The 26,012-nt window shown below is 57.0% G+C and overlaps 3 protein-coding genes across 7 annotated transcripts; 2 read left to right on the top strand and 1 right to left on the bottom strand.

The window, feature by feature from the left end:
* The first annotated feature begins 2,815 nt into the window (after positions 1-2,815).
* On the top strand, positions 2,816-9,058 carry GLA (galactosidase alpha). 3 transcript variants are annotated; one of them, XM_075513159.1, is made up of 8 exons: positions 2,887-3,092; positions 3,461-3,635; positions 3,868-4,045; positions 5,554-5,645; positions 6,564-6,725; positions 7,343-7,540; positions 7,763-8,048; positions 8,131-9,058. In XM_075513159.1, exons 1-7 carry the CDS (start codon positions 2,923-2,925, stop codon positions 8,024-8,026), a joined length of 1,239 nt encoding a protein of 412 aa, XP_075369274.1. In that variant the 5' UTR covers positions 2,887-2,922; the 3' UTR covers positions 8,027-8,048; positions 8,131-9,058. The 3 variants fall into 3 exon arrangements, with proteins under 3 accessions (XP_075369275.1, XP_075369274.1, XP_075369273.1); XM_075513158.1 differs by having other exon boundaries at positions 7,763-9,058; XM_075513160.1 differs by lacking the exon at positions 7,343-7,540 and having other exon boundaries at positions 2,816-3,092; positions 7,763-9,058.
* Positions 9,059-10,505: 1,447 nt separating this feature from the next.
* Positions 10,506-13,343, bottom strand: RPL36A (ribosomal protein L36a). Its single transcript, XM_075513111.1, has 5 exons — positions 13,255-13,343; positions 12,813-12,918; positions 12,498-12,565; positions 10,660-10,782; positions 10,506-10,575 (listed from the first exon to the last, which is right to left on the bottom strand). Exons 1-5 carry the CDS (start codon positions 13,255-13,257, stop codon positions 10,555-10,557), a joined length of 321 nt encoding a protein of 106 aa, XP_075369226.1. The 5' UTR covers positions 13,258-13,343; the 3' UTR covers positions 10,506-10,554.
* A 141-nt stretch (positions 13,344-13,484) lies between these two features.
* BTK (Bruton tyrosine kinase) lies at positions 13,485-25,991 on the top strand. 3 transcript variants are annotated; one of them, XM_075513097.1, is made up of 19 exons: positions 13,485-14,019; positions 17,306-17,488; positions 17,662-17,760; positions 18,027-18,095; positions 18,664-18,745; positions 20,315-20,443; positions 20,550-20,617; positions 21,144-21,325; positions 21,653-21,715; positions 21,979-22,033; positions 22,362-22,444; positions 22,554-22,681; positions 22,832-22,906; positions 23,260-23,431; positions 23,705-23,921; positions 24,550-24,614; positions 25,092-25,210; positions 25,343-25,500; positions 25,623-25,991. In XM_075513097.1, exons 1-19 carry the CDS (start codon positions 13,768-13,770, stop codon positions 25,692-25,694), a joined length of 2,271 nt encoding a protein of 756 aa, XP_075369212.1. In that variant the 5' UTR covers positions 13,485-13,767; the 3' UTR covers positions 25,695-25,991. The 3 variants fall into 3 exon arrangements, with proteins under 3 accessions (XP_075369212.1, XP_075369211.1, XP_075369210.1); XM_075513096.1 differs by lacking the exon at positions 13,485-14,019 and adding an exon at positions 16,710-17,106 and having other exon boundaries at positions 21,243-21,325; XM_075513095.1 differs by lacking the exon at positions 13,485-14,019 and adding an exon at positions 16,712-17,106.
* The last annotated feature ends 21 nt before the right edge of the window (positions 25,992-26,012 follow it).

Genomic DNA, 26,012 nt, shown 5'->3' with positions numbered 1-26,012 from the left:
GCCTCCTGCCTGCACCCACAGCCTGGAGCTCCCTTGGGGCAACACCAACTGCCAGAGCTTTAGCAACCACCCTGTCCAGATGGACCGATGCCCGCAGGACAGCATGTCCCACACTATTCGGGACATCGGGTTCGGAGCCAGGCAAGTTCAATGCAGCAAGAACAGGTGACAGCCCTGCTGGGGCTCTGAGCACTCAGCGCCCTTTGCACGTTGCCCGGGCATGGATTTTTTTTTAAGAAAATATCAAGCTCCAAAGTCAGCCAGCCAGTCCTGAGTGGGCCAGGGCTGCTCCTTACAGACAGGGAAACCAAGGCACGAGGAAAGCACCAGGAGCCGGACTGGCAGCGTGCCCTGCTGGGATCTGGCCACGCCACAGTGCACAAAGCCCTCGCAGGACCGCAGACCCACTGCGGCCAGCCCCGTGGGGGCGGATCCTTCCACCACAAGGAAGGTCGAGGTGCAGGGCGCTCAGAAAGCATGGCTGTGCTGGCACCCCAGCCCTCAGCACAGCTCTGCCAGTGCTGCCCCCTGGACAGAGGAGCCCCAGGAGCCATGGGGCACTTTGGCCCCTAGTGCACCCCTGTCATCTCAGCTGCAGCAATCACACCACAGTCCATCACCTCCACCCGGTCAGAGGGGCTTCGCTGATGCCCTGCCAAACCCCACACCCCCACAGCCACATCCACCCCCCCCGGCATCACTTTGGGACTTGCCTGCACCACTCAAGGGAAGCCAGCCAGTACATGCAGGCCACAGGGCATCCCACATGCTCCCAGCGCAAGGGGTGTGGGTATGCCAGGTACTCCCGGGGGCAGGCAGTACACCTGGGAGGGGGCAGTGAGGGAGAGCTGGAGCCGGCAACAAGCAGGGATCAGCCCTGCAGTGGTCCCAAGCCCTGGGAATATGAGATAACTGCCTGGCTCCAGGTTGTGGTTTTGCACAAGAAAAAAACAAAGTGATGAAGTTTTCCAGCCCCCAAAGTGGCTTGTTTTGTCCGACTTTGAGAAGCCTCTGCGCTTCAGCCCCTCAAGGGGCAGGGGGAGGACCCTGGCACTGAAACAAGGAGCAATTATCAAACCATGGGCTCTGAAGAGCTTTTGTTCCCTGGATGCGCCAGAGCAGGGATCGGAGGACACCTAGCGAGATGCCTCAATGGCCCCACGCACTAGTGGCACCCAGGGCCCAATGCCGTGGTGGCCCCAGCCCTGCAGCAGTCCTATCCTGCTCCCCTCCTCCTGCTGTGGCAGAGCCCACGACAAGAGCTCCAGCAAGGCTGCAGGGGTTGGTCCAGCCCTGGGGGAGCTGCACAGAGGGGAAGAATCGGCTCCTCGTTTCCCATATCCCACTGCTCTCACTGCTGTCTTGGCAGTGAGAGTCTCCATGCCTCCCTGACAGGCCACACATGCTGCCACTGCTGACACCTCCAGCAGGATGGGGCCCAGCAGTGCTCACAGCTGTGTGACTCCTGCAAAAACAGGGATTAAATTTGGGGCTCATCTCAGAGGTGCTGACTGGGATGCAGGTGCCTCTTACAGCTCTCTGGGTCCTGCTAACACCAACATTGCCCCTTTCCCAGAGATTCTCATCTCAGCCCCCAGTCAAGCTGATTTTACTGGTGCAAACAGGGCAATGGCAAGTGACTATAACTTATACTCATGGCTGAACTTGTTTGAAGAGAGACCACAATCTTTGAGTGCAAAGATCTGGATGGGCACAAGCACCCCAGGCAGAGACATGTGGGATCCAGCCCCTCAGGGATCCCCACAAGCAGGCAGAACAGCAGGGAACAGCCTGGCCGTACCCGAAGCTCTGTATCAGCCTCTTGCCAGCCTGGATCCAGCCCCAGGCTTCCCTCTGGTCCTTGGATCCCTGCAAGAGAAGAGCCAGGCTCTGCAGAGACCCCGTTCCCCTTCCTTACCTCCCAACCTACAGTACCATAAAACATCCTGAGCTCACGGTAGAGACCCTGCCAGCTCCTCAGCACAGCCAAGGCACCTGAGAGCCCTGTGCTCCAAACACCCCACGCAGCCAGGACAGGCAGGCTGCAAGATGCACACTGAAGAAACACTGTAACACCGAACTCCTCCTCCTCCATTGATGTTGGACAAGCTGTCATAGTCAAGGAGCAGTAGTGCTCAAGGTAAAAGACAAAGTGAGGAAGACGAACCCAGCGGTGTATCTGAGGGGTGAAGGAACGCAGGCAGCTTAAGAGGGTAGTGGTGACAGAGGAGGAAGAAGGCGCTCTGAAGAAGAAGGTGCCGTCAGAGGGTTCATTCAGGAGCTGTTCACGGGACGTTTTGAGGCAGGGCTGAAGACCAGAGGCAAAATCAAGCCCCGGGCCCGTGGGGAACAAACCCCCTTCCACAGGACCCTGTGCTCAGCGTTGACACCACGGAGCACACACAAAGCCACCGCCCCTGTGCCCACGGCAGCCCCAAGCCCGCCCAGGCCCCCACGGGCAGCTCCGGCACTCCTGAGCCCGGCCACGGGGCCGCACTGCTGCACGACAGAACCCGGCAGGAGGGAGGAAGCGCATGCATAGGCTCCCACCCCGGGCGCAGCCCCCCTAGCACCTCACGGGAGCCCCGGTGCAGCTGCCGGGGAACGCCGGCCCTGCCTACGCGTCCCCCGCCAGGCACCGAGCAGGCGACCCCGGACAAGCCCAACCAAGCCAAGCCAAGCCAAGCCAAGCCAAGCCAAGCCAAGCCAAGCCCGGCCCGGCCCGGCCCGGCCCGGCCCGGCTCCGCCCCCTGCGCATGTGCCCTTCCGCCTCGCTCATGTGACCACCACCCTCACGTGAGCGCCCGTAGAGAGGGCGGGCCGCGGTGCGTCCCGCTACCCGGCATTGGCGAAGGCGTGGCGGACGCCGCGCGTCGATTGGTCGGTCGGACCGCCCACCGTCGCGGCGGCTCGTCGGCGGCCATGGCGGCGGTAAGGCGGGCGCTGTGCTGGGCCCTGGCGGCGGCGGCGGCGTTGGCGGCGGCGCTGGCGCTGGACAACGGGCTGGCGCGGACGCCGCCGATGGGCTGGCTGCACTGGGAGCGCTTCCTCTGCGGCACTGACTGCGCCACCGACCCGCGCCGCTGCGTCAGGTACCGGCGGCGGCGGGCGGGGGTGCCCCGGGGACTGTGACCGGGACCAGGACCGGGAGGAGGGGGCGGGACCGGCCCCAGGGGAGCCCAGGTACCGGCACTAGGTGTGTCAGGGCCGGGGACAGCCGGCCTGTGTGATGCCCTACGGCCCTGTCCCCTGGCAGCCGGTGCGTGTTCCCCATGCCAGGGCAGAGAGCCAGGCTCACCCCTATGCCGGGGCCGGGGCCTTCCCCCCGCTCCTCTGCCGTTTGTGTGCTCGTGGCCGGCCCAGCCCCTTGGCGGGAGGGCGGCACGGTTGCTGTGTCGTTGCTAGAAATTGGGCTGCCACGTTCTCCACTTTCTTGGTTGTGCTGCTTCCGCGTGCCCAGTGAGCGGCTCTTCATGGAGATGACCGACATGATGGCTGCCGAGGGCTGGAGGGACGCAGGCTATGAGTTTGTCTGCATTGACGACTGCTGGATGGCCCCAACACGGGATGAACACGGCAGGCTCCAGGCTGACCCAAAACGGTTCCCCAGTGGGATCCGCAAGCTGGCCGACTATGTGAGTGCCACGTGCCGTGGCGTGGGGCAGTGACAGCAGTTGGGGGGACCTGACCTGCAGCTGTGCTGGGAGCAGGGGAGAGAGGGAAAGCTGGGTGGGGAACAGCTGCGTAGCTGCTGAGCTAAGGCCCTGCCTGCCAGAGTGGGGTTTTGCCTCCTTTGCCGGCCCAGCTCCACTTCCTCCTGCCTTGCAGCTGCCCCATCCCCAGTTCTCTTTCTGTCTGCAAGCGCAGGTCCACTCCAAGGGGCTGAAGCTGGGAATCTACAGCGATGTCGGGAACAAGACATGTGCTGGCTTCCCTGGCAGTTACAATCACTACGACCTGGATGCCCAAACGTTTGCCTCCTGGGGTGTGGACCTGCTGAAGTTTGATGGCTGCAACTCTGGCACACTGGAGCTGCTGGCAGAAGGTAGGCGTGGGCTTGAGGCAGCGCTTGCCACAGGGTAGGCATATTCTGCAGGCAGCAGCAATTCTAGGTCCAGGGTGGGCTCCAGGGAGTTGCTTTTCCCTGAGCATACTCATTTAAGGGATTTGCTTACAAAAGCAGGTATGAGACTCTGTTCTCAAGCCCAGGGTAGTGAGTGTTGCTGGCCCAAGTGTTTTTTACCTGTTCAGCCTCCTGGAGCTTTCAGTGGTGTGCACAGCTTGAAAAGGCAGCTTTCTCACACCAAGGACCACGTCACATCAAGCACGGAAACATTGACTGCGTACTCTGGGGGCTCTCTGTGCAGACTGCTGCCTCAGCTCTTAATGCAGCAGAGGCTTTTCCCTTCTGCAGTGCGTTTACTGGAGAGCTCAAAGCATTTCACACTTAAGCCTTAATCCCTTTGGTGAGGCCATGTCAACACGGATCAGCTTGAAGCTAGAACAGCTTGTGTCAGCTGTAAAAAGGGCAGTTATCAGGGCTTTTAACAGAAAAAAATGAAGGGAATTCTGGCATGAAAATCCTACTGGGGTTTTCATTTTAAAGCATGCCAGTGTAAATCCCAGTTCAGAAGTTATTTGCACACAGGCTGGCAAGTCAGCAGCTGAAAGCTCAGTAGCTCACTGTGCTGAGGGGGCTCGGCTACAGACTCTCTGCAAGCACAAGCAATTCCTGGTGCCATAGGAGCAGATTTGTGGGAAGAACGATGCAACTCAGAAGGTGGTTTTCTCTTGACTGGGCTCTCACTGCTGGCACAGTCAGCACCACGGTGTTTGGCAGCAGGTTCCTGCATGCAGTCCTGGCTCTGCCTGGCAGGGAGAGCCTGCCCAAGTGACAATCCCATCAAAGCCAGTTGATGGGGCATATGCTAGCTGCCGCAGCCAGGAGCACAGCTCAGCACCGTAACTGACAGCTGAGCTGAAAGCTCTTGTTGGATCATATGTGTAACCCAGATACAATCCAGTTGTATTGAAGCAGTTCCAGGGGAGAGAGCAAACTTCTCATTCCCTCTCTGCTGACTAAAAGGGGATTAACAGGGCTGTCTGGGGACAGTGCTTTTGCATTCCTGCCCAGTTCATATGGCACAAATGCCTCATAATAATATACTACTGCAACGTTACCCAGCAAAGCTGTACCCAGCAGCTTGATAGATAGCAAGTTGTGTTTCACAGGTATATAGAGGAAAAAAATGCCACACAGCAAAACCGCAGCCTCTTCCTATGGGTGTATGTACAAAGAGATCAGCAGTCTCAGAGCAATAAGCCTGCTCATGACCTGTAACAAAGCTGTGAAGAAGCTCACCTGTCCTTGGGAGGCAGGAGACTGGCTGCAGACTATAAGTTCCCCTGTCTTCCCTGTGGTGTTTCAGCCGCAAGCATGTGTTCAGCCTTGATTTTGCAAGAGTTGAACTGAAACCTGAACCTTTGACATTGGATTAGTTCCTCTGTTTGACCAAGGAGATTGTGTAACCTCTGTCTGTCCTCTTCCTTTAGGTTACAGGCGCATGTCTCTGGCCCTGAACAAGACTGGAAGGAGCATTGTGTACTCCTGTGAGTGGCCTTTCTACTTGAGGCCCATGCAGCAGGTAAGGAGTGTTTCTCAAGGCTTATCCTGGGGCTGAATGTAGGAAGAACAGAAAAGCATTAACACGGCAAAACAGCCTCCTGAGAAACTTGCTACTCTCTGGTCTGACCGAGAACAATACTGTAAGGTGGAGGAAAACCACTTTTTCCTCTAGAGCCCTTAAGTATACCTGAGGCGAGTCATTACTCTGCTGAAAAGAATTCAGTAGGATCTTGCAGCATGAAGGAACAGCCCAGCTGGAGCATGCCAAAGAACACAGCAGCATCCATCTGCTTTCTGTCTCCAAGGAACCAAGCAACAAAACATAAGTAATGCAGGCACACAGCTAGTGGATAGTTCGGTGTTATTCCTCCTGGACGCAGCATGCTGCAGACTCAGCCTTACAGTCACCTCTGGGGACCAGGAGAGAGACTTTAGGACAGCCTATTTAATAGGAATTCTCCACATTGTTTACCAACAGATTTCTGCCAGCCAGGCTCTATGACCAACATGTTGCTTTCCACCCATAGCTGGCTTCCCCTGTGCCACCATGACAGGATGCTGCCATTCCCTCCCACTGGGAGTTAAATGCATTAGTCACCGAAGGGTGTAAACCCAAGACATGGCAGCAATTACTGGGATGTCACAGTTTAATCCCACTGACCCCATCACACCTTCAGTAAAATAGTGCTCAAAGGAATTTTCTAACAGAGCTAAGTGTCCACAAGGGAAGCAGTAGCGTTGTCTGGAGCGTGGCAGACTGGAGTTACTGGGCGCAAGGCATCCTAGGGAACGAACATGCAGATCATCCAGATAGCTGGTGATGGAAGGTGTTATCATAGTTCTCCCCAAAGTTATTCCTGATCCAGTCTAGCCTTGTGTACAGTCTTGTTCTTGTACAGCCAGGCTCTCTGGCTAATCACGCTCATTGTTTTGGCAGCCCAATTACACAGAGATCAAACAGTACTGCAATCACTGGAGGAACTTTTTTGATGTCTATGATTCCTGGAGCAGCATCAAGAGTATCTTGGACTGGACAGCACTTCACCAGGACAGCATTGTGAAGATAGCTGGGCCAGGGGGCTGGAATGATCCTGACATGGCAAGTAGAACAACACGCACCTCCCTTGCAGCACCAGCAAAAAATCCTTTCCTCGGCTGTAGGCTGAGAAGGATGGGGAGGAAGAGAACTGGGGGAGAAACACTGAGGGGAAGGGCTCTGATGGGGCCCTAGGATCAGGAACTTGATGAGAGGGTCCCTGGCTGGAAAGGGAAAGAGAACTATAGCTACAGACGGTACCGAGGAAGTGCCGTCTCTGTGTAATGCAGCCTCTACAAGCAGTGCCAGTTCAGAACATAGACATGGCAGTGGGACACAGTCTCAAAAGTACTGATCTCCCACCAGAGGGAAAACCCCTGGGTGCCAGGCTGGGTGCCAGCATTGCAAGGAAGGAATAGCTGCATCCAAGAGCAGATTCTTAAGTGCCTAGCCAGTTAAGGATCCTTCTTTACCTCTACCAGTGGTTCATCCTAAATTGCCACACTAGTCATGCCTTGGCTTTCCCAACCAGCTGGTCCTGCTCCTGGCATTCAGCCTATCTAACCAGTCCCCAAACAGGGGTCCCACCCTCAGCATCCTGTCATTTATCAGTGCTCGGGTTGGTGGCCCAGTTTCTCTTTGGCAGGCAGTTACCGGGCATTTTTGTTTTCTTGTCACAGCTGGTGATTGGAAACTTTGGGCTGAGCTGGGACCAGGCAGTGACTCAGATGGCAATGTGGGCTATTATGGCAGCTCCCCTCTTCATGTCCAATGACCTGCGGCACATTAGTCCCGAGGCCAAGTGGCTGCTCCAGAACAAAGAGGTGATTGCCATCAACCAGGATCCGCTGGGCAAGCAGGGATACCGAATCACCAAGGTACAGCAGGACTGGGCTGGAGGTGTGGTGTGGGGCACAGGCAGCCAGCCCCCTCAGAAGGGGGACACTGGGGACACATGGGGTGTAGAGGAGTACTCAGGGTTTGGGAACAGGAGCCCAGTGAGCCCACTTGTTCCAGAAGCCTGCTTAAATAGACAGGCATAAAGACCATCAGTTCTGCCTCCCCTAATGTAACCCCCGGGTTTATTTTTCCCTTGGCAGGACAAGAACTTTGAGTTGTGGGAGCGGCCCCTGTCTGGCCAAGCCTATGCCGTGGCAGTGCTGAACCAGCAGGAGATTGGGGGACCCCAGAACTTCACCTTCTCCCTCACCTTTCTTGGCAATGGGCTGGCCTGCAACCCAGCATGCTCTGTCCGGCAGGTCCTGCCAGCCAGCAGGGACTGGGGGGTTTACAGCTGGGTCTCTTCCCTGAGCACGGAGGTGAACCCAACAGGCGTTGTGCTGCTGAAAGTAGTGGCACTATAGGAGGCACAAAGACAATCTTTTGGTAAGCCTCAAACTGTCTAAACTTCTTGTCACAAGAAGCCTGTCTCCTTCCTCCAAGCAGGGTGCCTTTGTTCTCTCCTTAGGCATTCTCTACTCAAGTGCTTCTACACGGACTTTGAACCTTCAGCCTAATGTGACAAATACCCATCACTCTATCACCAAGAGATAACAGAGAAAGGGGTGCTGCTTCTTCTGTTTACCCTTCCTCTGGCATCTCACCTAACTCCTTCTCCAAGGGGCTATAAGGGCCCCAGCAGGGGAGCAACTCCTGTTAACACCCGCTGCCACTACCAACCAAAGAAATGCAAAGGACATGTGCAGCATCTTACAGCCCTCCTTGAGCATTTCAGGGACAATAGGGAAACACCCTGGCTGCCTTGCTCTTTCTTTGCCAGGCTGGGGCACACACTCCAAGAACAAGAAAAGCTGGTCCTACCCCCGCTGAATAAATCCAACACCCTCCTCAGAGCATGGACATTTACTTCCACCTTCTGACAACTCAGGGACTGGCCTAAATCACTGCACTTCTTAGCAACTGCTTTCTTGACAGCTGCCTGCTTAGTATAAATGTGATTAAGTATCACACCTTAGGACTCGGCTTGTGAGGGTTTCTCCTTACCCCAGGAGTCTTCCTGTCACCAGTAGCTGTCAATTCCCTTTAGATGACAATTCCCTCCCCACCCTTCATGGAGCCACAGGGGTCCCCTTCCTCAGTGAGTTGCCTTCCAGAAATACTTATGTGCTTGCTTTCCACTGCTGGCAGTAGCCTTTAGGTTAAATAAACACAGGTCCTTTCAAGACAGGAGAATGGATACTTAATCACTTATGCAGCCATCACGTACAAGTATGTTCTCTTTTGGCTACTACACAACCAGGATATCTTGATTTGTTCTTATTTCTGTGATTAAGCACTTTGATTAAAATGCCCCTTAAAAAGGCCAAGCTTTTTCCTAGTTCCACTGTACAGACTACAGCATGGTATTTGAAATTAAATCAGGTTTTAGAAAACAGGCCAAGTTTGTTCCAGTCACTTAAGTTCTTGTGAAATTTGTCACAATTACTACAGAGCGCTCAGTAAAGCTGACATGATGCAGCCATACAGTCCATCTCACAGGCAGAGGCCAAAGCCACTGCTGCTAACAGCTTAACTAGCAGGAGCTATCACATCAGTGTGATAGCTCATTTAGCTCACTAAACACCAGTCACATCAGCCAGTACTGAATAAGCAAAAATACAAATTCTGTTACTGTTTGGCAACTGAACGCTCTCAGTCCCTATGAAGATGTGACAAGGCATTTCTCCATCCTCCAGCTCTATTTCCACTACAAGAAAGTTACTCTTAAGAGCGAGCTCTGCATTGCATTCCCAGCACCAGCTGCCAGTGTGCTTCCTACTCACAAGCAGCATACTGCTGCCTGAAGTGGATGATCCTGTCAAAGCCCAGGGTAGGCTGTCCTCTAACATTCCACACTCTTGGTAGTTGCCATCAGTCACAGCTCATTTGAAATTTCAGTGCTGTGCTTGAGCTTTTTCAAGGAAGACTCTAAGAGGTGTCAAAAGCAGTCAGACACAGCAGGCAGACAGCTAAGGCCTGTCACACCATCACTTTTAGTGTGACAGCATGCAGCTGGGGGAACCATGGGCACAGAGCTGTTCCTTTCCTGTCTCTGAGCTACCATAATGCTCACAGCCACTGCACATAAGTCATAGCTGAGCCGCAGCATGTAACTACCACCTAATGGTGCTGGTGACACATCATCAGATGAAGCCCCTCGTACTAAACCCACTAGCTGCTCCAGTGCCTTTGCTCATGCGTTACCCCTTAGGGGAGTACAACTGTTCCCTGTTTGTAAAGAGGGGCCTACAGCCAAGTGCATGGGCTGCTCGGGGGAGTTCAGATTACTCTGGCCCCTAGTGTGTTGAAATCATTGCTGGGTGCATGGAATCTTACCTGTCTCTCCTCTCGGGCAAGGGCTTGGAGAGGAAAAAGGCCTACTCAGGCAGCTCTGTGTCCTTTCCCCCCCCCCCCCCAATCACTACTTCATCTACCAACCATTCAAATTCACCATAGCATTCCTGAAATGGAACCGCTGCAATAGAGACATGAACTGTTTCAAATGAAACAAACTGCAGAAGTTTAGAGGAGGCCCTTTTGAAGACAGCCTCCTACCATGGAAGCTCATAAATAAGCCTGGAGAAAAGCAGCAGCGCAACGTTCACACAGAGAGGCTACTGGTGCAAAAATCCATCAGAGCCTCAGGCTCTACGTATATTCTAAAACACCACTTGGTAACACAGTAAGGAGATCCTAGTCATTGGCAGGGGTTTTTCAAAAGCCTTCAGATTACTAACTGTTAATTTCCTAAGCAGCTTTGCAAGCAACACCTTCCTGTTGGGTTGATATACTTGCAAGTCCCACCCCACGAACAAGAGAAGATACACAAAACCAAGCAACAGATCACTTCCAAATACTTTAATATAGTCCATAATAACGAGTAGGATGGAGCTTAGAACTGGATCACCTGGCCCTGTAAGAAGGAAGAGACAGAGCGAGTTTATTCACCACTGAATGTCGCCACCCTTTCTCAGCCACTCTTGGTACACAAACATACCTTTCTCTTCTTGTCTCCTCCCAGTTCAAAGTGCTTGCACCTCTTAATGGCCAGCATCCTCTTGGACCTGCAGTTGGGCTCCACGCACTCCAGCCTCAGCACAATCTTTTTTGTGGTCTTAGCCTGGGAGGAGAGGAGCAGAGTGTATCAACGAACAAAATGTCCACAAGCAGACAAATTGCCACTCTCAGGAAAAGCTTGTTATCTGCACTCCTGAAGATGCAGCAGCTTGTTCTCGAAGCATGAAGAAAAAGACTACCAACACAGTTAGGGTCCCTCCATTAAAAACCAGAAGGCACCTTAAGGACCAGTACAGGAGTATAGTGGATCTGTACCTTCACAATAAAGGACACTGGCAAAAGCGCTCAGTGGGGCAGGGCTAGTGCCCTGCAGAGATCAGCCATGCTGGAAGAAAGCCTGTGCCAGTGAACACACCAAAGAACAGGCACTTTTGCAGTGTAGAAGAACAGACTGACACTGCTCAGGAGAAGTTCAGCAGAAAGCCAGGCAGAAGAAACACCTGAAAGCAGCACCACTGACAAACTCTCCCCAGAAGGAGCAGCAACACAATGTGCTCAGCACAGACCCACAGCTACTGAGAAGTTAGATGAGACCTGAAAGACTACAGAGGGAAGAATCCAAAGCTGCAAGGCTACTGTAGCAGCTGGACAGAGCTGTAACCACCAGTTATAAACTTCAGCCAATCATCCATATAATGCTGACTGGGAAGAAACAGAAATGGGGATGGCAATGGACAGGTGGAGAATGCCAAACTGCGAAAGCAGTATGGCTGCTTTGTGTATCCTGCTTGCAGAAGCATTTTCTGCAAGGTGTCCCCACTTCCTGGCAGAAAGTCAACTTCAAAAACTGCTGTCTCTTTTTGCTCTTCTTGCTGGAAAACTTCCTGAACGTCTCCAGCAGAACACCAGGGCTTTCCAGCAGTGAGCCAAGTAGCTCTATAAGCATAACTAAACAGTTCACACAAAAACTATAACAAATCAGCCCATTGGATTTTGCTTCCCTGCTGTAAATACCACAGATTTTGCAGCCCCACCCCCAACTCCTTGGCACGAGGTACACAGAGGAACAGAGAGAAAACATGCTGCAAGACTACAGTTCTGGGTACCCACACTGAAGAGGAAGGATGACAGCAGCAGGTTTCTGCAACTCATCTGTAACAGAATGCACTGCTGCCCTTCCACTGCTGCTGTGAGACTCTCAGGAAAGGCCTAACACAGCAGCTCTCATTTGCTGGCTCAGTGATACAGATTTCCCTGGAGACAGCAGACTGCAACAAAACAATGTTGTGTTCTGCAGTACCCCCAGGGGTTGCACATGCTTCACTTCTATCATACCCTTGTCTGCAAAGGCAGCCTCACTATGCAGAGCGTCACAAACCTGGCAAAACGTTTCAGTGATAAACTACTGACACTTCAAGAACATAAGGAAAACAAGCAGCAAGCTCCCTTTCCCTTTGCCATACTCTTCCCCTTTGGCAAGCAATGAGGAAAACACTCCTTTCATTAAAATCATCACTTCCAATAAGACCCTGCTCCCCTACAGCATCAAGGCTCCCTGCAGAACCTGCTCTGCAAACACATGCTACATCACTCCTGCAAAAAAAAGAGCATCTACATGAGACAAGAGCAGCACAGAAGATGAACAGATGCAGACAGGGAACTTACACTCCCCAGCCAGCACTACCAGCACAGAGCTGCCATAACACGGCTTGAGCACAGGACCACCACAAGGCTGGAGGAGGGTGAAGTGTCCCTCTTCAGCTGGGCACGTGGATTGCCAAGACAGTTTCAGGTCCTCCTTCCAGGAGCAGCACTCACCTTCTTACGGAAGATAGGCTTTGTCTGGCCCCCATAGCCACTTTGCTTCCTATCGTAGCGTCTTTTTCCTACAGGAGGAAATGGCTCTGTTTAGGCAACAACTCAAGACACGCTACAAGCGCAACTGGCACACTTACCAAACCCTAGCAGACCTCAGCTTACAGCCGCATAACCGATCAGAAGCAATCCCCCCCTTCTCTGTCAGGTGCATGCTCGGCCCACAACCATCACCCTGGCACGAGGCACGACCACCCGGGCCCCATGCAACTTCCCCTGGGCCGTGCCCCAGAGATGCCGGAGCACACCCGTCCCTACCCTGGGCGTAGAGGGAGTCCTTCCCCTTCTTGTACTGGGTGACCTTGTGCGGCTGATGCTTGCCGCATTTCTTGCAGTAGGTCCGGCGAGTTTTCGGGACGTTCACCTGGAGAGGCAGGAAGAAATCGGTCAGCACGGCCACCAGCCGCGCAGGAGAGATGCCGCACCGCGCTCCGGGCGACCCCTCGCTCCGGCGCTGCCGAGCGCAGTCCGGCCGCCCTTCCTCTCCCCTCGGGGAGGCCCTGTGTCACCAGCCCAGGCCTATGGCCGCCTATGGCCGCCTATGGCCTCCTACGGCCTCCCCCCGCCGCCCCGACCCGCCTAGCCCCCGGCCAAGGACCCGCCACAGCGGCCGACACCTCGGGCGGGCAGAGCGAGCCGCCACCAGGGCGGATGGCAGCAGATGGAATCAGACCCACAACCCGCTACCGCCACTGCTCACCATTTTGTCGGCTGCAGCCCGAAGAGAAGGAGTGCCCCGGAAGCGGAAGCAGATAGGAGCGGGGGACGGACACACCCACCCACCATAGAGAGGAGGCGCGGAAGGGAGGGCGAGCGGCCCGTCAGGCACTGGGCATGCAGCGCCCCCTCCCGGTGGGAGACGAGCGGGGCGGCGGCCCCGGGCGGGGGGCGCAGGGGGGTGCGGGGTTTGCGTAGGGGGCCGCGGAGGAGTGGGGGTTGCAGGGCGTAGGGCGTGGGGGTATGTGGCTGTGGGGGTGCCGGGGGTGACCGGGGTGGGGGTTCTGTGCGATGCGCAGGGTGTGGGACGTGGGAAGCAGGGGCAGGCAGCCATCAGGAACGTGGCGCTGCCCCCCGCCCGCCCCACAGCCCGGACCCCGGCCCCGGCCCCGGCCCTGCACTCCAGTGCCTACGTCCCGGCCCCCCACCCCTGCCGCTGCGTCCAGGCCCCCCGTCCCCTCCGTGCGGGCCAGGCCGCCGGAGCCCCGATGGCCCCATGGAGGTGGCCCGGCTGTCTCCAGGAGGAAACACAGCTGCTGCTTTTGAGTCAGAAACCAAAAAAAGGGGAACCGAAAGGGTGGGGTTGGCCGGCCCCGTCCTTCCTCCCAGCGCGGCCGACCCCGCCGTGCCTCCCTGCCTCCCCGCCACCACAGGCACCCCGACCTGCCGGGCTGGGCCGCTCGGGGCGGGCGCGGGGCAGCAGGCGCAGCGGGACCCCAGCTGGCCGGAGCAGCGGCGGGAGGGCTCGGTGAGTGCGCCGGGGCGCGGAGGGCGCGGGGGAGCCGTGTCCCGACACCGCGTGGCGCAGGGAGAGGCGCGGCGAGGAGCACGAGGGTGGCGGTGCCCTGGGTGCCAGCGAGGGCCCGTTAACGTCTCTGGGGGGGAGAGCCTCCATGCAGCACCTGCCTGTGGCCTCGCACCTCTGCTCGGCAGTGCTGGGGGCCGTGGCGCCTGCCGGGGGTGGGAGGGCCATCCCGGCTGCAGGCCACGCGTTGCCAAGCTGCGGCTGAGCCGGGCTGGGAAGGCTCGGCCTTCTCCCGCAGCCTGGCCGGCTCTGAGCAGGCGGTGTCTGACCGGGGGTGGGACAGCTGCCATGGGGCCACAGTTCCAGGGGCCATGGGGGTGCAGCAGAGCGAGGTGGTGGGGTGGTGTGGGGGTGCCAGGGGCTGCAGGGGTGCACTGGAGCAAGAAGGTAGGGTGCCGTGTGGGTGCCAGGGGCTCTGGGGCTGCAGCAGAGCATGGGATCAGGGTGGTGTGTGGGTGCCAGGGACCCCAGGGGTGCTCCAGAGCAGGGGGGCAGGGTGCTGACAATGCCTTTGACCACTCCTTGCTTGTGCTTTTTGCAGTGGGCGCTGCTGGGGTGCAGCTCTGGGTTCATTTCCAAGTCTCTCCCACGTGGGAGATTCCCTCCTCTGTCCCTCCCACCCTCCATTTTTGTCACCCTCCAGGCTGCACCTGAAACATGGGGGCTGTGGAGTTTGTCATTCCCAGGCACCCTGTTGCCCTTCCCACTTGCCCTGAGCATTCCAGCCCCCCATCAACCAGTGGTGGCAGGCAGGCTCGGCTCCTTAGTAGAACACGGACAGGGGCCAGGGAGCCTGCCTGCGGGGGTGGCCCTAGGACCATGGTGGGGCGCAGCGTCCAGTGGCACGCGGCCAGTGGTGTGTGCCAGGCCTGGTGGTGGTGTCAGAGCACGCTTGGCTGAGGTGTGACAGTGGCAGGAAGTCACATTAGTTTGAGGGGGGGGACACACAGGACATGCTTCCACCCACCCACTCACCACCTCTGCTGTCACAGTGTGGCAGCGATGGCTGGCTGTGGGGGTGAGTCCCATGGGGCACCCACCACCTCAAAGGACAGGCAGGGACAGAGCAGAGCCGGTGGCAGTGCCGGGGAGAGGGAGGCTGTGCCATGCTGGGGACAAGGAGGCAGTGCTGGGTACAGGGAGGCTGTGCTGGGGACAGGGCAGCTGTGCCATGCTGAGGCAGAACAGCCTTCTGAGATACTCATTGTCCTTTCCTCTCTGGCGGCACTGTCCCAGAGGACACAGCGAGGATGTGTTCTATCTGCCCAGCACTGCAGTGGGGATGGGCTGGAACCTGGGGCCGCTTTGCTCAGCCCCTGTGTCTGTGCTGGGGGGGGCAATGGAAGCCCTCCTGCTCTTGGGACACAGGACTGGCAGCCACATTTTGTAGCTAGGGAAACTGAAGCATGGGGCTGCAGGGGGATGCTGGGGTCACTCTGGGCTCTCCCACCACCCTGCCAGCAGTCTGGGGTCAGTGGCCACCCCAGCCACCTGCCCTGTCCCCAGCAGGGACCCCAGTTCCCTCCTCCCTAGGCCTGGATCAGCCAGCAGAGGCTGCTGTTTTTTCTAAAATACTCTGACAACTCATTTTTCAAGTTTGTTGTTTGTTTTTTTTTAAACCACCCAAACAAGCCAGAAAGGCCTGAGCCATGAGAGCCACGAGGGGAGGGAAGGGGGGACCCTGGGAGGGGGGAACCCTGCTTGTCCCCAGCCTCTCTAGCTATAGCCACTGCAGTGGGGCAGGGTCAGGATTGCAGCAGCAGGATCTGTGCTAGGAGGGTCTGGGCATCACCAGCCCATGGGGGGATGCCCCTGCTCCTGTCCCTGGGCTGGGGCATGCCCTGGAGCGGGGCATAGCGGGGGGGTACCAGCCCGTGGCATCTTTGGTCCCCACCTGGTCCCTGTCGTGAGTGAGCCAATGCCTGCCTCCTGCGTGGGGGGAGCGGATGGGCTGCCCAGCAGGGTAGTGTGGGGCTCAACCCCTGACTCTGGCCTGCCTCTGAGCCTCCCCCGGAGGAGATGGGCTGCAGGCAGCAGGGAAGGGAAACAGCTTCTCCCAGTTTGCCCTCCAAAGCTGCGTTTGTGGGAGAGAAAAAAGGGAACAAGGTGGAGGTGAAGGGGGAGCAGGGCATGCAGGTGGTCAGGGCAGGAGACATGGAGGAGAGCTCCAGAGGATCACAGTTCAGCAGTGGCTCCACGTAGCTCATCAGCTCCCCATTAGGTCCAGGCTGGAGTCAGGTGTTGGTTACAGCCCTCAGAGGAGGAGAAGCCCACAGCTCCAGCCACATGGCTCTGTGGGGTGCTGGGTTGGGTTGTCGGCAGTGCCCGGGTGCAGCATGGAGGGGCACAGGGTGAGATGGACGGGCTGCTTCAAGAGATGGGCCAGGGGGGATTTCCAGTGCCCTGAAGACAGGGCAGCAGTGGGACATGGGGCTCTCATCTGGGCCCTTTCCTGCCCTGAGCACCCCTGGAGAGGCTCAGGAGGAGAGCTTTGCTGAGGAGGGCTGGCTGCTGGCTCGAGGCAGCCCTTCGAGCCTGGCCTCTGGCAAGCACTGCTCACAGAGGAGGAAAGGGGGTTGAGCATCGTCCCTGCACTCCTGCAGGCTCCATGGATGCAGAAGGGAAGGATGACTTTAGGGCTGCTCCATGCTCTCTGCAGCATGGCACTGTGCCTATTCAGGGCCAGGACCTACCCATAACTTTTTAGGGACTGGCCTCCCGCGGCCATCCCTTGCACACTGCCAAGTCAGCATGTCCCCAGCACGAAGCGCCTGCGGTGTGGCAGGAGGAAATGGCCCACACAAACACACACACACGATGTTGGAGGGGAGGAGGGAGCCTGCTGGGTGTCGCTGCTCAGGTTCTGCGCTCCTCCCCGGGGCTACGCTTCTCGCAGCCTCCCCGCCTCCCTCCCTTTCCAGCCGTCTGTGTCCATCTGTCCGTCTGCACACCCGGGGCGTGCCTCTAGCATCCGGCAGGAGCCAAAGCCAGCTGGGTGGTGGCTTGGCCCACAGCCTGGCATCGGAGAGGGTACAGGAGAGGGAGAGGTCACATCGCAAATACCCTACACTAACCTACCCACACACCTCTGCAGCTCTTCTCCTCTGTGGGGGTCCCAGCACCCCCTGGATGCCCCTCAGGCAGCGGGGGAGAGTGCACTTGAGTGAGGTCCAGTGGTGGGCAGGTTTTCGGCTGGGCAAGCACCGTGTTGGTGTTGTCCTGCCCACAGCAACCCGGCAAGCACGGCGTGGAGGAGGCGAGGGGGGCCAACATGGCCAGCATCATCCTGGAGAGCATCTTCTTGAAGCGCTCACAGCAGAAGAAGAAAACATCTCCCCTCAACTTCAAGAAGCGCCTGTTCCTGTTGACAGAGACCAAGCTGTCCTACTACGAGTATGACTTTGAGCGGGGGGTGAGTTGGCGGCCCCAGGGCCGCAGGGGCTGTGCCATGGCAGTGCCCATGGGTCACCGTTTGTGTCTCGCCAGCACCCAGCCCAAGGGGTGGTTGGGCGGGAACGGTGGTTGGCTTGAGTCTCCCCGGGTCTCCCCCTTGGCAATTGTTCAAACCAACCCCATCTCTTGCAGCGCCGGGGCAGTAAGAAGGGCTCAGTGGACATTGAGAAGATCACCTGTGTGGAGACAGTGGTGCCTGAAAACAACCCTCCCCCTGAGCGGCAGGTCCCGGTGAGGAAGGTCCCGGGGTCCCTGCTTGTGTCCCCCTGTCCTCTCACTGGGGAAGTAGGGGGAGTTACCCTGCCCTGGGGTGGTGAGAATGGGGGACAGTCCTGCTTGGCATGGGGGGCTTTGCACCCACAGCCTGTACCATACCAGGGGTCCAGCTGGATGCAGGGCAGGGGGAGCAGGGGGATGCCAAAGGCTGTGGGTCCCAGGGAAGATGCCAGCAGCTGAGCAGCAGGATGCCAGCATCCATCTCTGCCTCTCTCTTCCAGAGGAAAGGAGAGGATTACAACAACATGGAGCAGATCTCAATCATCGAACGGTTCCCCTACCCCTTCCAGGTGAGTCTTCACTGCACCCCCTTTGCTGGTCCACTCTGCCCAGCTGCAGGGTCCTGGGGGGAGGACCCCAGAGGGACCTGGGTCCAAACATGGCATCGCTGACCCAGTGCGAGGTGTCACTCGGCCATTTGGGAATGTCCTGCTGGTGTCCGCGCTGTGTGGGGCAGGCAGGTGAGCCTCTGCGAGCCCTGAGGAACTGGGCAGCTCTATTTAAGGGGGCTGCTTAGATGGAAACCTGCTTCTGTCCTGCCCCTTTTAGTCCCCTGGCCGATGCTGGAGGGATGCTGTCTGCCAGCTGCCCACTCAGCCCCCAAACCAGCTGCCTGCCCCTTCTGGCACCCAGTGCGGCCCCTGACACGCCGAAAGTCAGAGAAGGAAGTGGAAAGTCTCGGGGGAGGGGGCTTATTTATAACCTCTCTGTCACGGTCCCATGAGCACCGTGCAGGGCCAGCACACACCGGCATGGCTTGTGCTCTGCACCAGCTGCTCGGGGTGGCCACAAGCCTCAGCTCCCCCTGTCCTCCCTGGGAGACCCCCGTCTGGGGTGCTGAGGCGTGTGGTCCTGCAGGTGGTATATGACGAAGGGCCTCTCTACGTCTTCTCCCCGACGGAGGAGTTGCGCAAACGCTGGATCCATCAGCTGAAGAGCGGTAAGTCTGGGGGCTCTGTGGCTCCCTCGGAAAGCAAATGCAAGCAAACCCAGAGCGCTGGGTTTCCGGGGGCTTGCTATCTTGTGGTTACGTTATCCCATGTCTACGGAAGAGCAAGCGCTGATCAGAAACTTCTCCTGTGACGAGTGCACTTGTAAGGCTGTGCCCCCACATGCGTGCTCCCTAACATCCTTGAGCTGACACCAGCTGCTCCTGCCGGGGGTGTGTGTGTGTGTGTGTGTGTGTGTGGACCCTCACCTCTGTTACCCTCTGACTTCTGCAGCACTGCAGCCACCTCGGCTGAGGCTTCTTGCCCTCTCACAAGCCTGCTCCAAATTAGCTCAAGCAGGCTCAGAAGTTATTGAGGGTAAGAGGAAATAGTAGATGTGGCCACACAGCTGTACTGGCATGCAAGGCAAGGGTAGAGCCCCCACTGCTTTAGGAAACACGGACAAAAAGCCTGCTGGAAGCCAGGGAGCGTCTCTCCCAACCCACCCTGAGCCTCGCTCAGTGCTGCTGAGCTAGTGTTCAGCTGCATGGGTGCTACCTCCTTGAGCTGAGCACGTGTTGCAGTAGCGCTGCGCAGAGGGGCTCGGGTGCTTGCAGTTGGCCGAAATCTGCTGGAGCTGCCCATATGTATCTTTTGGTGCATGTGTATCTTTCTGTGGCTTTGTGCTGGTGGGGCGAGATTAGCTGCTCAAATTGACACAGGGAAGTTTGCCCGAGCGGGACGGAAGCAGAGCAGGCTGATAACGGGGAAGTCGGTTATTTCACGAGACCCCTGCTGCTCTGCCCTGGCAAGCAGCCAGCCCTCTCCCCACTTCCCTGCTACGGGAGGGGCGTTGCTGTGGCAGCTGAAGCCAGTGTAAAATCCACAGGAAAAAGGGAGAGAAAATGCTGGCCTTTTGCTGCTGGGATACCCTCATCCTGCTCCACCAGAGAAGGCACGCTCTGCACCCCGCGGAGCTGCTGTGGGCCAGCAGTGTGCTGCGGTGGTGTTTAGGCACATCCAGTTGTCCCTCTAGCTTGGGGAGAAGTAAGAGGAAGCTGGTCGGCGCCTGCCTGGCAAGGGAGCGGTCTCCCAGCAAGGGAAGTCTCTGAGCAGGCAGGGGATGGTGGCAGTGTCCTGCTCCCCCCATGGACAAAGCAGGCACAGCACTGGCCTCCCTCCCCACTTCTGAAAAAAAGGGTTCAAAAGAACCGCAAACTGTGGGCCTCAGCAGCTCTGGGGATGCTGCACATTTCAGCTGACAGGAGGGCCGGTCACTGCAGGACTTGGCCCTCCAAGCATGCTTGTGTCCCTTTGCAGAGCTGCTGAAGAGCTTTCATCAAATCTGAGAGGAAAGGCCTGGCCCTCCCCAAGCTAGGGGTTTCGTGGCACAGGGTTTGCATAGCTGCAGCACCGAAACACGAGTGATGAGCTAAGGGAAACCCGAGCAGCAGGGTCACATGTGACTGTGTATCAGTAGCACAGCAGAGGGTGAAATGATTTAATGGGACTGATCATCTGCATTCAGTGGGCTGGGGACACAGCCCCCCGTCACACACATGTCCCCTTCCCTGCAACAGTGATCCGGTACAACAGCGACCTGGTACAGAAGTATCACCCCTGCTTCTGGATCGATGGCCAGTACCTGTGCTGCTCCCAGACAGCCAAGAACGCCATGGGCTGCCAGATCCTGGAGAGCAGGAATGGCAGTAAGACACTGGGCACCCTGCCCTTGCCCTGTCCCCAGGCACTGGGGACCACCGCAGCACAACATTGGGGGTTTCTTCTCACCTTAGTCCCTTTTCTGTTCCGAAGGCTTAAAAGCTGGGCGGTCGCATCGCAAGACAAAGAAGCCTCTTCCCCCGACTCCTGAGGAGGACCAGGTAGGGGCCAGCATCAGCATGTGGGTTTTCACCAAGTTGTTTAAGGAAAGGTCTACCTGGGAAAAGCCAACACATTCAACGACTGACAGGACATTGCTCAGAGATGTACAAGCCAGGGCTCTGCTCTGGACGGATGTCAAGATGGTGCCCTAAGGGAGAAGGAGCTTGAACCAGGGGATGGAGCCCAAAGGCCTGGAGGAAAGTCAAATGATCTCACCCCTGAGGTTCCCTAGGAGGAGCTGGGAGGATAGAGAAGCCCTGATATAGGGTGGAGATGTCATGGGTTAAGCCAAAAGGTAGAAAGAAAACACCTTTTCTGAGGACGGGTCTCCAAGGAGAAAATGTTGCAATAAAAAGCACTGGGGGGAATTGGTCTCCTGGTGGAGATACACGTGGGAGCTGAGATGAACGCTGCGCTGACCTGGCCTGAGCCCACTGCCTTGCCAGGCCTGGGGAGGGTCTCAGCTGGGAAACAGTGTGTCTGCCAGCCTCACTGTGTCCTACACTCTCCCTCGTTCTGGGGAAGATGGTGATGAAGCCCCTGCCCCCTGAGCCAGCCCCCAGTACAGCAGGTGAGATTAAGAAGGTGGTGGCCCTCTACAACTACCTGCCGATGAACGCACAGGACCTGCAACTGCAGAAGGGTGAGGAGTACTTCATCCTGGAGGAAAGCCACCTGCCCTGGTGGAAAGCCCGTGACAAGAATGGGTAAGAGCTCCCACTGCCTGCAGCACTCATGCCGCAATGGTTCCCTCTCCTGATGCCAAAGCACTGGTGGGCAAACACACCTCTTCAGCATCACGGGGGTTAGGACAGGCTGGCTGGCTGCCTGCCTGCGGGCTCCCGCGTGGGATGGCACATGAGGAGGGTGAGGGAGACTGAAACAGGCTGTGGTATCAGCCCTCCCCAAGTATAAACCCAAATGGGTTTGTGTCAAGGTTTTTGAGCCCATTTCTACTCAGCCTTCTGGGACAGGAACCTGCTTTCCCCTTGGCCTCCTCCATCAGTGTGTGACCAGCCCCTTTTCACCTGCAGGAGGGAAGGATACATCCCCAGCAACTATGTCACTGAAACCAGCAATTCCCTGGAGATCTTTGAGTGAGTAAGAGATGGCACAGGGACGTGGCAATTTGCGCTTGGTCGGAGACTTTTTACATTCAGTTCTGTTAACCTATGCAGCCTGCGAGCCCAGCCTGGCTGGGTCACTCTCCCTCTTGCACACCCTTTGAGAGCCTCTGGCCCTGTGACAGCCATTCCTGCCCTGTTCCCTGCACTGCCTGTCCTGGCTGGGCCAGGGTCAGACCAGGCTGGGGACAGTGGTGGCTGCGGTGATCTCCCTGATGACTGTGTTCCTGTTGCAGGTGGTACTCAAAGAATATCACTCGGAGCCAAGCGGAGCAACTGCTGAAACAGGAGGTAAGTGCTGACTCCCGAGGCTGGGTCCTTTCTACACACCAGCCCTCTGTGGGCTGCTGTCATGTTGTGTCCAGCATGGGACCAACCCTGGCTTGTGCTGGGAGGGGAGTGTCACCCCAACAGCCACAGGAACCATCTGTACCCCAAGGTGACCTCCTCCCGGCAGGCACTTCAGGAGGTGGCCCCCCAGGCAGGGACTGGAAGTAGGACTCCTCTGACTTATCACACCCTCTCCAGCCATGCTGTGATCTTCACTCACTTTAAGTCTTGCCTGTTACCATCACGCCTCCCCACAACCACCCCATCCCCTCTCCTCTTTCTGTTTTAGGGTAAGGAAGGGGGCTTCATTGTCCGAGACTCCACCAGCAAGACAGGGAAATACACTGTCTCCGTCTATGCCAAGTCCTCTGTGTAAGTGGATCTAAGAACAGCTTGTTCCTACCTCAGAGGGCCCCTCCAGGCACCCCTCACCCTCTGCCTGTCCTCCCCATGCCACTGATTCCACATACTGTCTCTCCAGAGACCCCCAAGGCATGATCCGCCATTATGTTGTATGCTGCACCCCCCAGAATCAGTATTACCTGGCAGAAAAGCACCTGTTCAACACCATCCCGGAGCTCATCATGTACCATCAGCACAACTCTGCCGGTCAGTATTTGGGGGACAGAGTGAGGCCAGCAGTATTTTTACTGACACGATAGTATCCTCACCTTCCTGCGCTGAAGGCAGGAAGCTTGTGTTCCCTGCTGGAATGTGGTGGGTAAGTGTGGTGTGGCAATCTACCTTTTTGTGTTTCAGGGCTCATATCCAGACTGAAGTACCCCGTGTCCCAACACCAGAAAAGTGCTCCTTCCACAGCTGGCCTCGGCTATGGTAAGCTGGCCTGGGCTACCTCATAGTTCCCTGGTTGCAGGGCCTGTCTCTACCAGCAGTAGCTTTCTGGGGTTGGGATCCTGGCTGTCCCATGGCAGCAGGGCTCACAGCCTTCCCAGGAATCACTTCCCAACACTCACTGGCCCTCTGGTGACAGTACCAAGAGACGCCACAAGCTAATTTGCTCCCCATCCCCTGGAGGACCAGGCCTCAGATTTTGTGGATTTTTTGGGATGGTTTTTCAGGCAGCACATGCTCGTGAGCTCTTCTTGGGTTTGCTAGATCAGACAACTGGGAGCACCCTGCAGGGGAGGTCACCTGCACCCACATTACACTCGCACTCTCTGTCCTAGGGTCGTGGGAGATTGACCCGAAGGATCTGACCTTCCTGAAGGAACTGGGGACGGGGCAGTTTGGCGTGGTGAAGTACGGGAAATGGAGAGGCCAGTACAACGTTGCTATCAAGATGATCAGGGAGGGCTCCATGTCAGAGGATGAGTTTATCGACGAAGCCAAAGTCATGATGTAAGTGGTGAGCACCCTGCAGGTCAGTGCTGGATATGCCTTACCAGAATGGCTGCACTCCTGGGTGGTGTGGAGGGACAGTCTCAGGCAGCCTCGTACTCTGCAAAATGCATCCGAGGACCTACTGCCTTTGTGCTGATTCCCCGGTGAGCTTTTCCACCATCAGCTGGGCCAGGAGCACCTTCCCTTCCCAAACTCTCTTTATTCACAGATCCTTCTTTTGCTGCTTGGCCTTCTAAATGCTCAGAATTGCCCTTCTTGCCCCCAACACAGGAACCTATCTCATGAGAAGCTGGTGCAGCTCTACGGGGTCTGCACCAAGCAGCGTCCCATCTTCATCATCACCGAGTACATGGCCAACGGCTGCCTCCTGAACTTCCTGAGGGAAACTCGGCGGCGGTTCCAGCCTGCTGAGCTGCTGGAGATGTGCAAGGATGTCTGTGAAGCTATGGAGTACCTGGAATCCAAGCAGTTCTTGCACCGAGACCTGGTAGGGTTGTGGCTGAAGAACACATCTCCAGCTCAGCGACAGCCACAGCATGTCCTAGACAGAGTCCAGCTAGTTCATCAACATGAGGAGAGGCAGCTCTGCAGCCTTCTCTGCAGAACATCCCTCTAAGCTTCCCTGCCCACCTGAGCATGGGTGCGATGCTGTGAAGTCACTGCTCTGCAGCAAGTTAGCAGAGATTGCAGAAAGGGCAGGAGTAGGTAGTTTTCCAGGGAGTATGAAATGCATTTGTGGCTAGGGCAGGGTTTGCATTAGGTGGCATAGGCAGCATCGCTGGCTCGGACATGAAAAGGGACCTCTCGACCCCCATGAAAAGCTGGCCATGGGCTGACACTGCCAGCTTGCAGTCCTGCTAGGTGTGGTAACTGATCTCCTCCTGGTGCCTGGTGCCGCAGGCAAAATCCCACCAGGAAAGTCGCCCCTCCATAGATAAACAAGATGCCTGGAGGCCTCTCTTGCTATCTTTGCTGAGGACTTTGTAGCTTGCCCCAATTCAGGTGAACCTGCAGGACAAAATGAGGCAAAGTGTTAAGTGGGTGGGGGTGAGATGAAGGGGGATGGGAGAGGCAGGAGCAGGTAGGAGTGACATCCTCCATCTCTCCATCCACAGGCTGCTCGCAACTGTTTGGTGAATGACCAAGGAATTGTGAAAGTATCAGATTTTGGCCTTTCCAGGTCTGGTAGATACGTCTGTCACCTTCCTGTCTCAATCCCCCATCTCTTCCTTCAGTCTTTTCTGCACTTCAGACTTTCTCCCCACCATTCTCCAGCTCTGCTTTTCCTCTGCCTTCTCCTGTGTTTCTACTTCATCTATCTGGCTCAACCTTCTGCCTCTCCACTTTCCACCATCCCTTTCTTACTTCCCTGTCCCTTTTCCCCCTCCCTTTGCTTCTTCTTTCCCACACCTCTAGTCTCCTGGCTGCAGCTTTCTCTCCACATCCCCTTTTTGCTATGCTTCTGTGTCACCCTATCCCTTCCCCAATCTTGACTAACATATACTTGTTTGCAAAGGGACATTTCTGCCTGTTGAAATCCACGTGGAGTGCAACCTCTGGTCACTCTCAGAGCTGTCGATTCCTTTTGGGCTTGGTCAGTTGCATGGAGTAAAATGTGAAATCCAAGATAGGCACCTGATCCATTTATCTACTGCAGGTACGTTCTAGATGATGAGTATACAAGCTCCATGGGGTCAAAGTTTCCAGTGCGGTGGTCTCCCCCTGAAGTGCTTCTGTACAGCAAGTTCAGCAGCAAGTCTGATGTCTGGGCTTTTGGTAAGAGCATGGCATTAATGACTTGGAGGGCAGGAAGAGAGGGTGCCCCAACAACAGTGAGCTTCTCTGCAAACCCGCTTCAGGCACAGATGCTCCTGTGCCATGAACTGTCCCTGCCATTTCCTGTAACAGGCGTTCTGATGTGGGAAGTTTACTCTCTGGGAAAGATGCCTTACGAGAGGTTTAATAACAGCGAGACAACAGAGCACGTCATCCAAGGCCTGCGTCTCTACCGGCCGCAGCAGGCCTCGGAGCGGGTCTACACCATCATGTACAGCTGCTGGCATGAGGTAAGTTGCTCCCACCCTCAGTGATCACCCCCAGCTGCCCCGGGGTGCAGCTCCCCCTGGGGTGCAGGGAGCAGTGGGGTGGCCAGCAGGCTCCAGTAGGGCTCCCCCATCTTGCACGGCAGAAGCCTGAGGAGCGCCCCACCTTCACCGCGCTGCTGGGCAGCATACTGGACATCATGGATGAGGAGCCCTGACCCCGGGCTGGACTGGCCTGGACCGCTGGCCCCTGCCCAGTGCTGGTGGCTGGTACTACTGGGCTGGTGCTGCCTCAGCACCCGTCGGGATGAACCTGCGCACCGGATGGTACCTCAGCACCGCTGTCACGGACCCGGCACTGGCCACAACCGGGGCAAGCAGGGGCCTGAGGGGCCCTCACGACCGCCACCGCAGCCCCGCATCTCACCGCCAGACAGAGGCGGGGCCCCTGATGGCCGCGGTGCCGGCCAGCCCCGGTGCCGGCCAGCCCCGCCGGGCTCCGCAGGCAGCGGCGGGCCGGGCCTGTGCACAATAAA

This window comes from Mycteria americana, chromosome 10 (assembly GCF_035582795.1).
Source record: "Mycteria americana isolate JAX WOST 10 ecotype Jacksonville Zoo and Gardens chromosome 10, USCA_MyAme_1.0, whole genome shotgun sequence".
Lineage (NCBI taxonomy): Eukaryota > Metazoa > Chordata > Aves > Ciconiiformes > Ciconiidae > Mycteria > Mycteria americana.
This window is presented reverse-complemented; position numbering and strand designations above follow the sequence as displayed.

What these genes read in the sequence shown, in the direction of transcription:
- BTK (XM_075513095.1), top strand. Translation starts at nt 16,723, where the DNA reads ATGCTCTCTGCAGCATGGCACTGTGCCTATTCAGGGCCAGGACCTACC. An exon ending in AGTATGACTTTGAGCGGGGG is followed by an intron (nt 17,489 to 17,661) that starts GTGAGTTGGCGG and finishes CATCTCTTGCAG; the next exon opens with CGCCGGGGCAGTAAGAAGGG. An exon ending in AGTTCTTGCACCGAGACCTG is followed by an intron (nt 23,922 to 24,549) that starts GTAGGGTTGTGG and finishes CTCCATCCACAG; the next exon opens with GCTGCTCGCAACTGTTTGGT.
- GLA (XM_075513159.1), top strand. Translation starts at nt 2,923, where the DNA reads ATGGCGGCGGTAAGGCGGGCGCTGTGCTGGGCCCTGGCGGCGGCGGCG. An exon ending in GCTGGAATGATCCTGACATG is followed by an intron (nt 6,726 to 7,342) that starts GCAAGTAGAACA and finishes TTCTTGTCACAG; the next exon opens with CTGGTGATTGGAAACTTTGG. An exon ending in AGGGATACCGAATCACCAAG is followed by an intron (nt 7,541 to 7,762) that starts GTACAGCAGGAC and finishes TTCCCTTGGCAG; the next exon opens with GACAAGAACTTTGAGTTGTG.
- RPL36A (XM_075513111.1), bottom strand. An exon ending in GGACTCCCTCTACGCCCAGG is followed by an intron (nt 12,566 to 12,812) that starts GTAGGGACGGGT and finishes TTCCTCCTGTAG; the next exon opens with GAAAAAGACGCTACGATAGG. An exon ending in GAGGAGACAAGAAGAGAAAG is followed by an intron (nt 10,576 to 10,659) that starts GTATGTTTGTGT and finishes TCCTTCTTACAG; the next exon opens with GGCCAGGTGATCCAGTTCTA.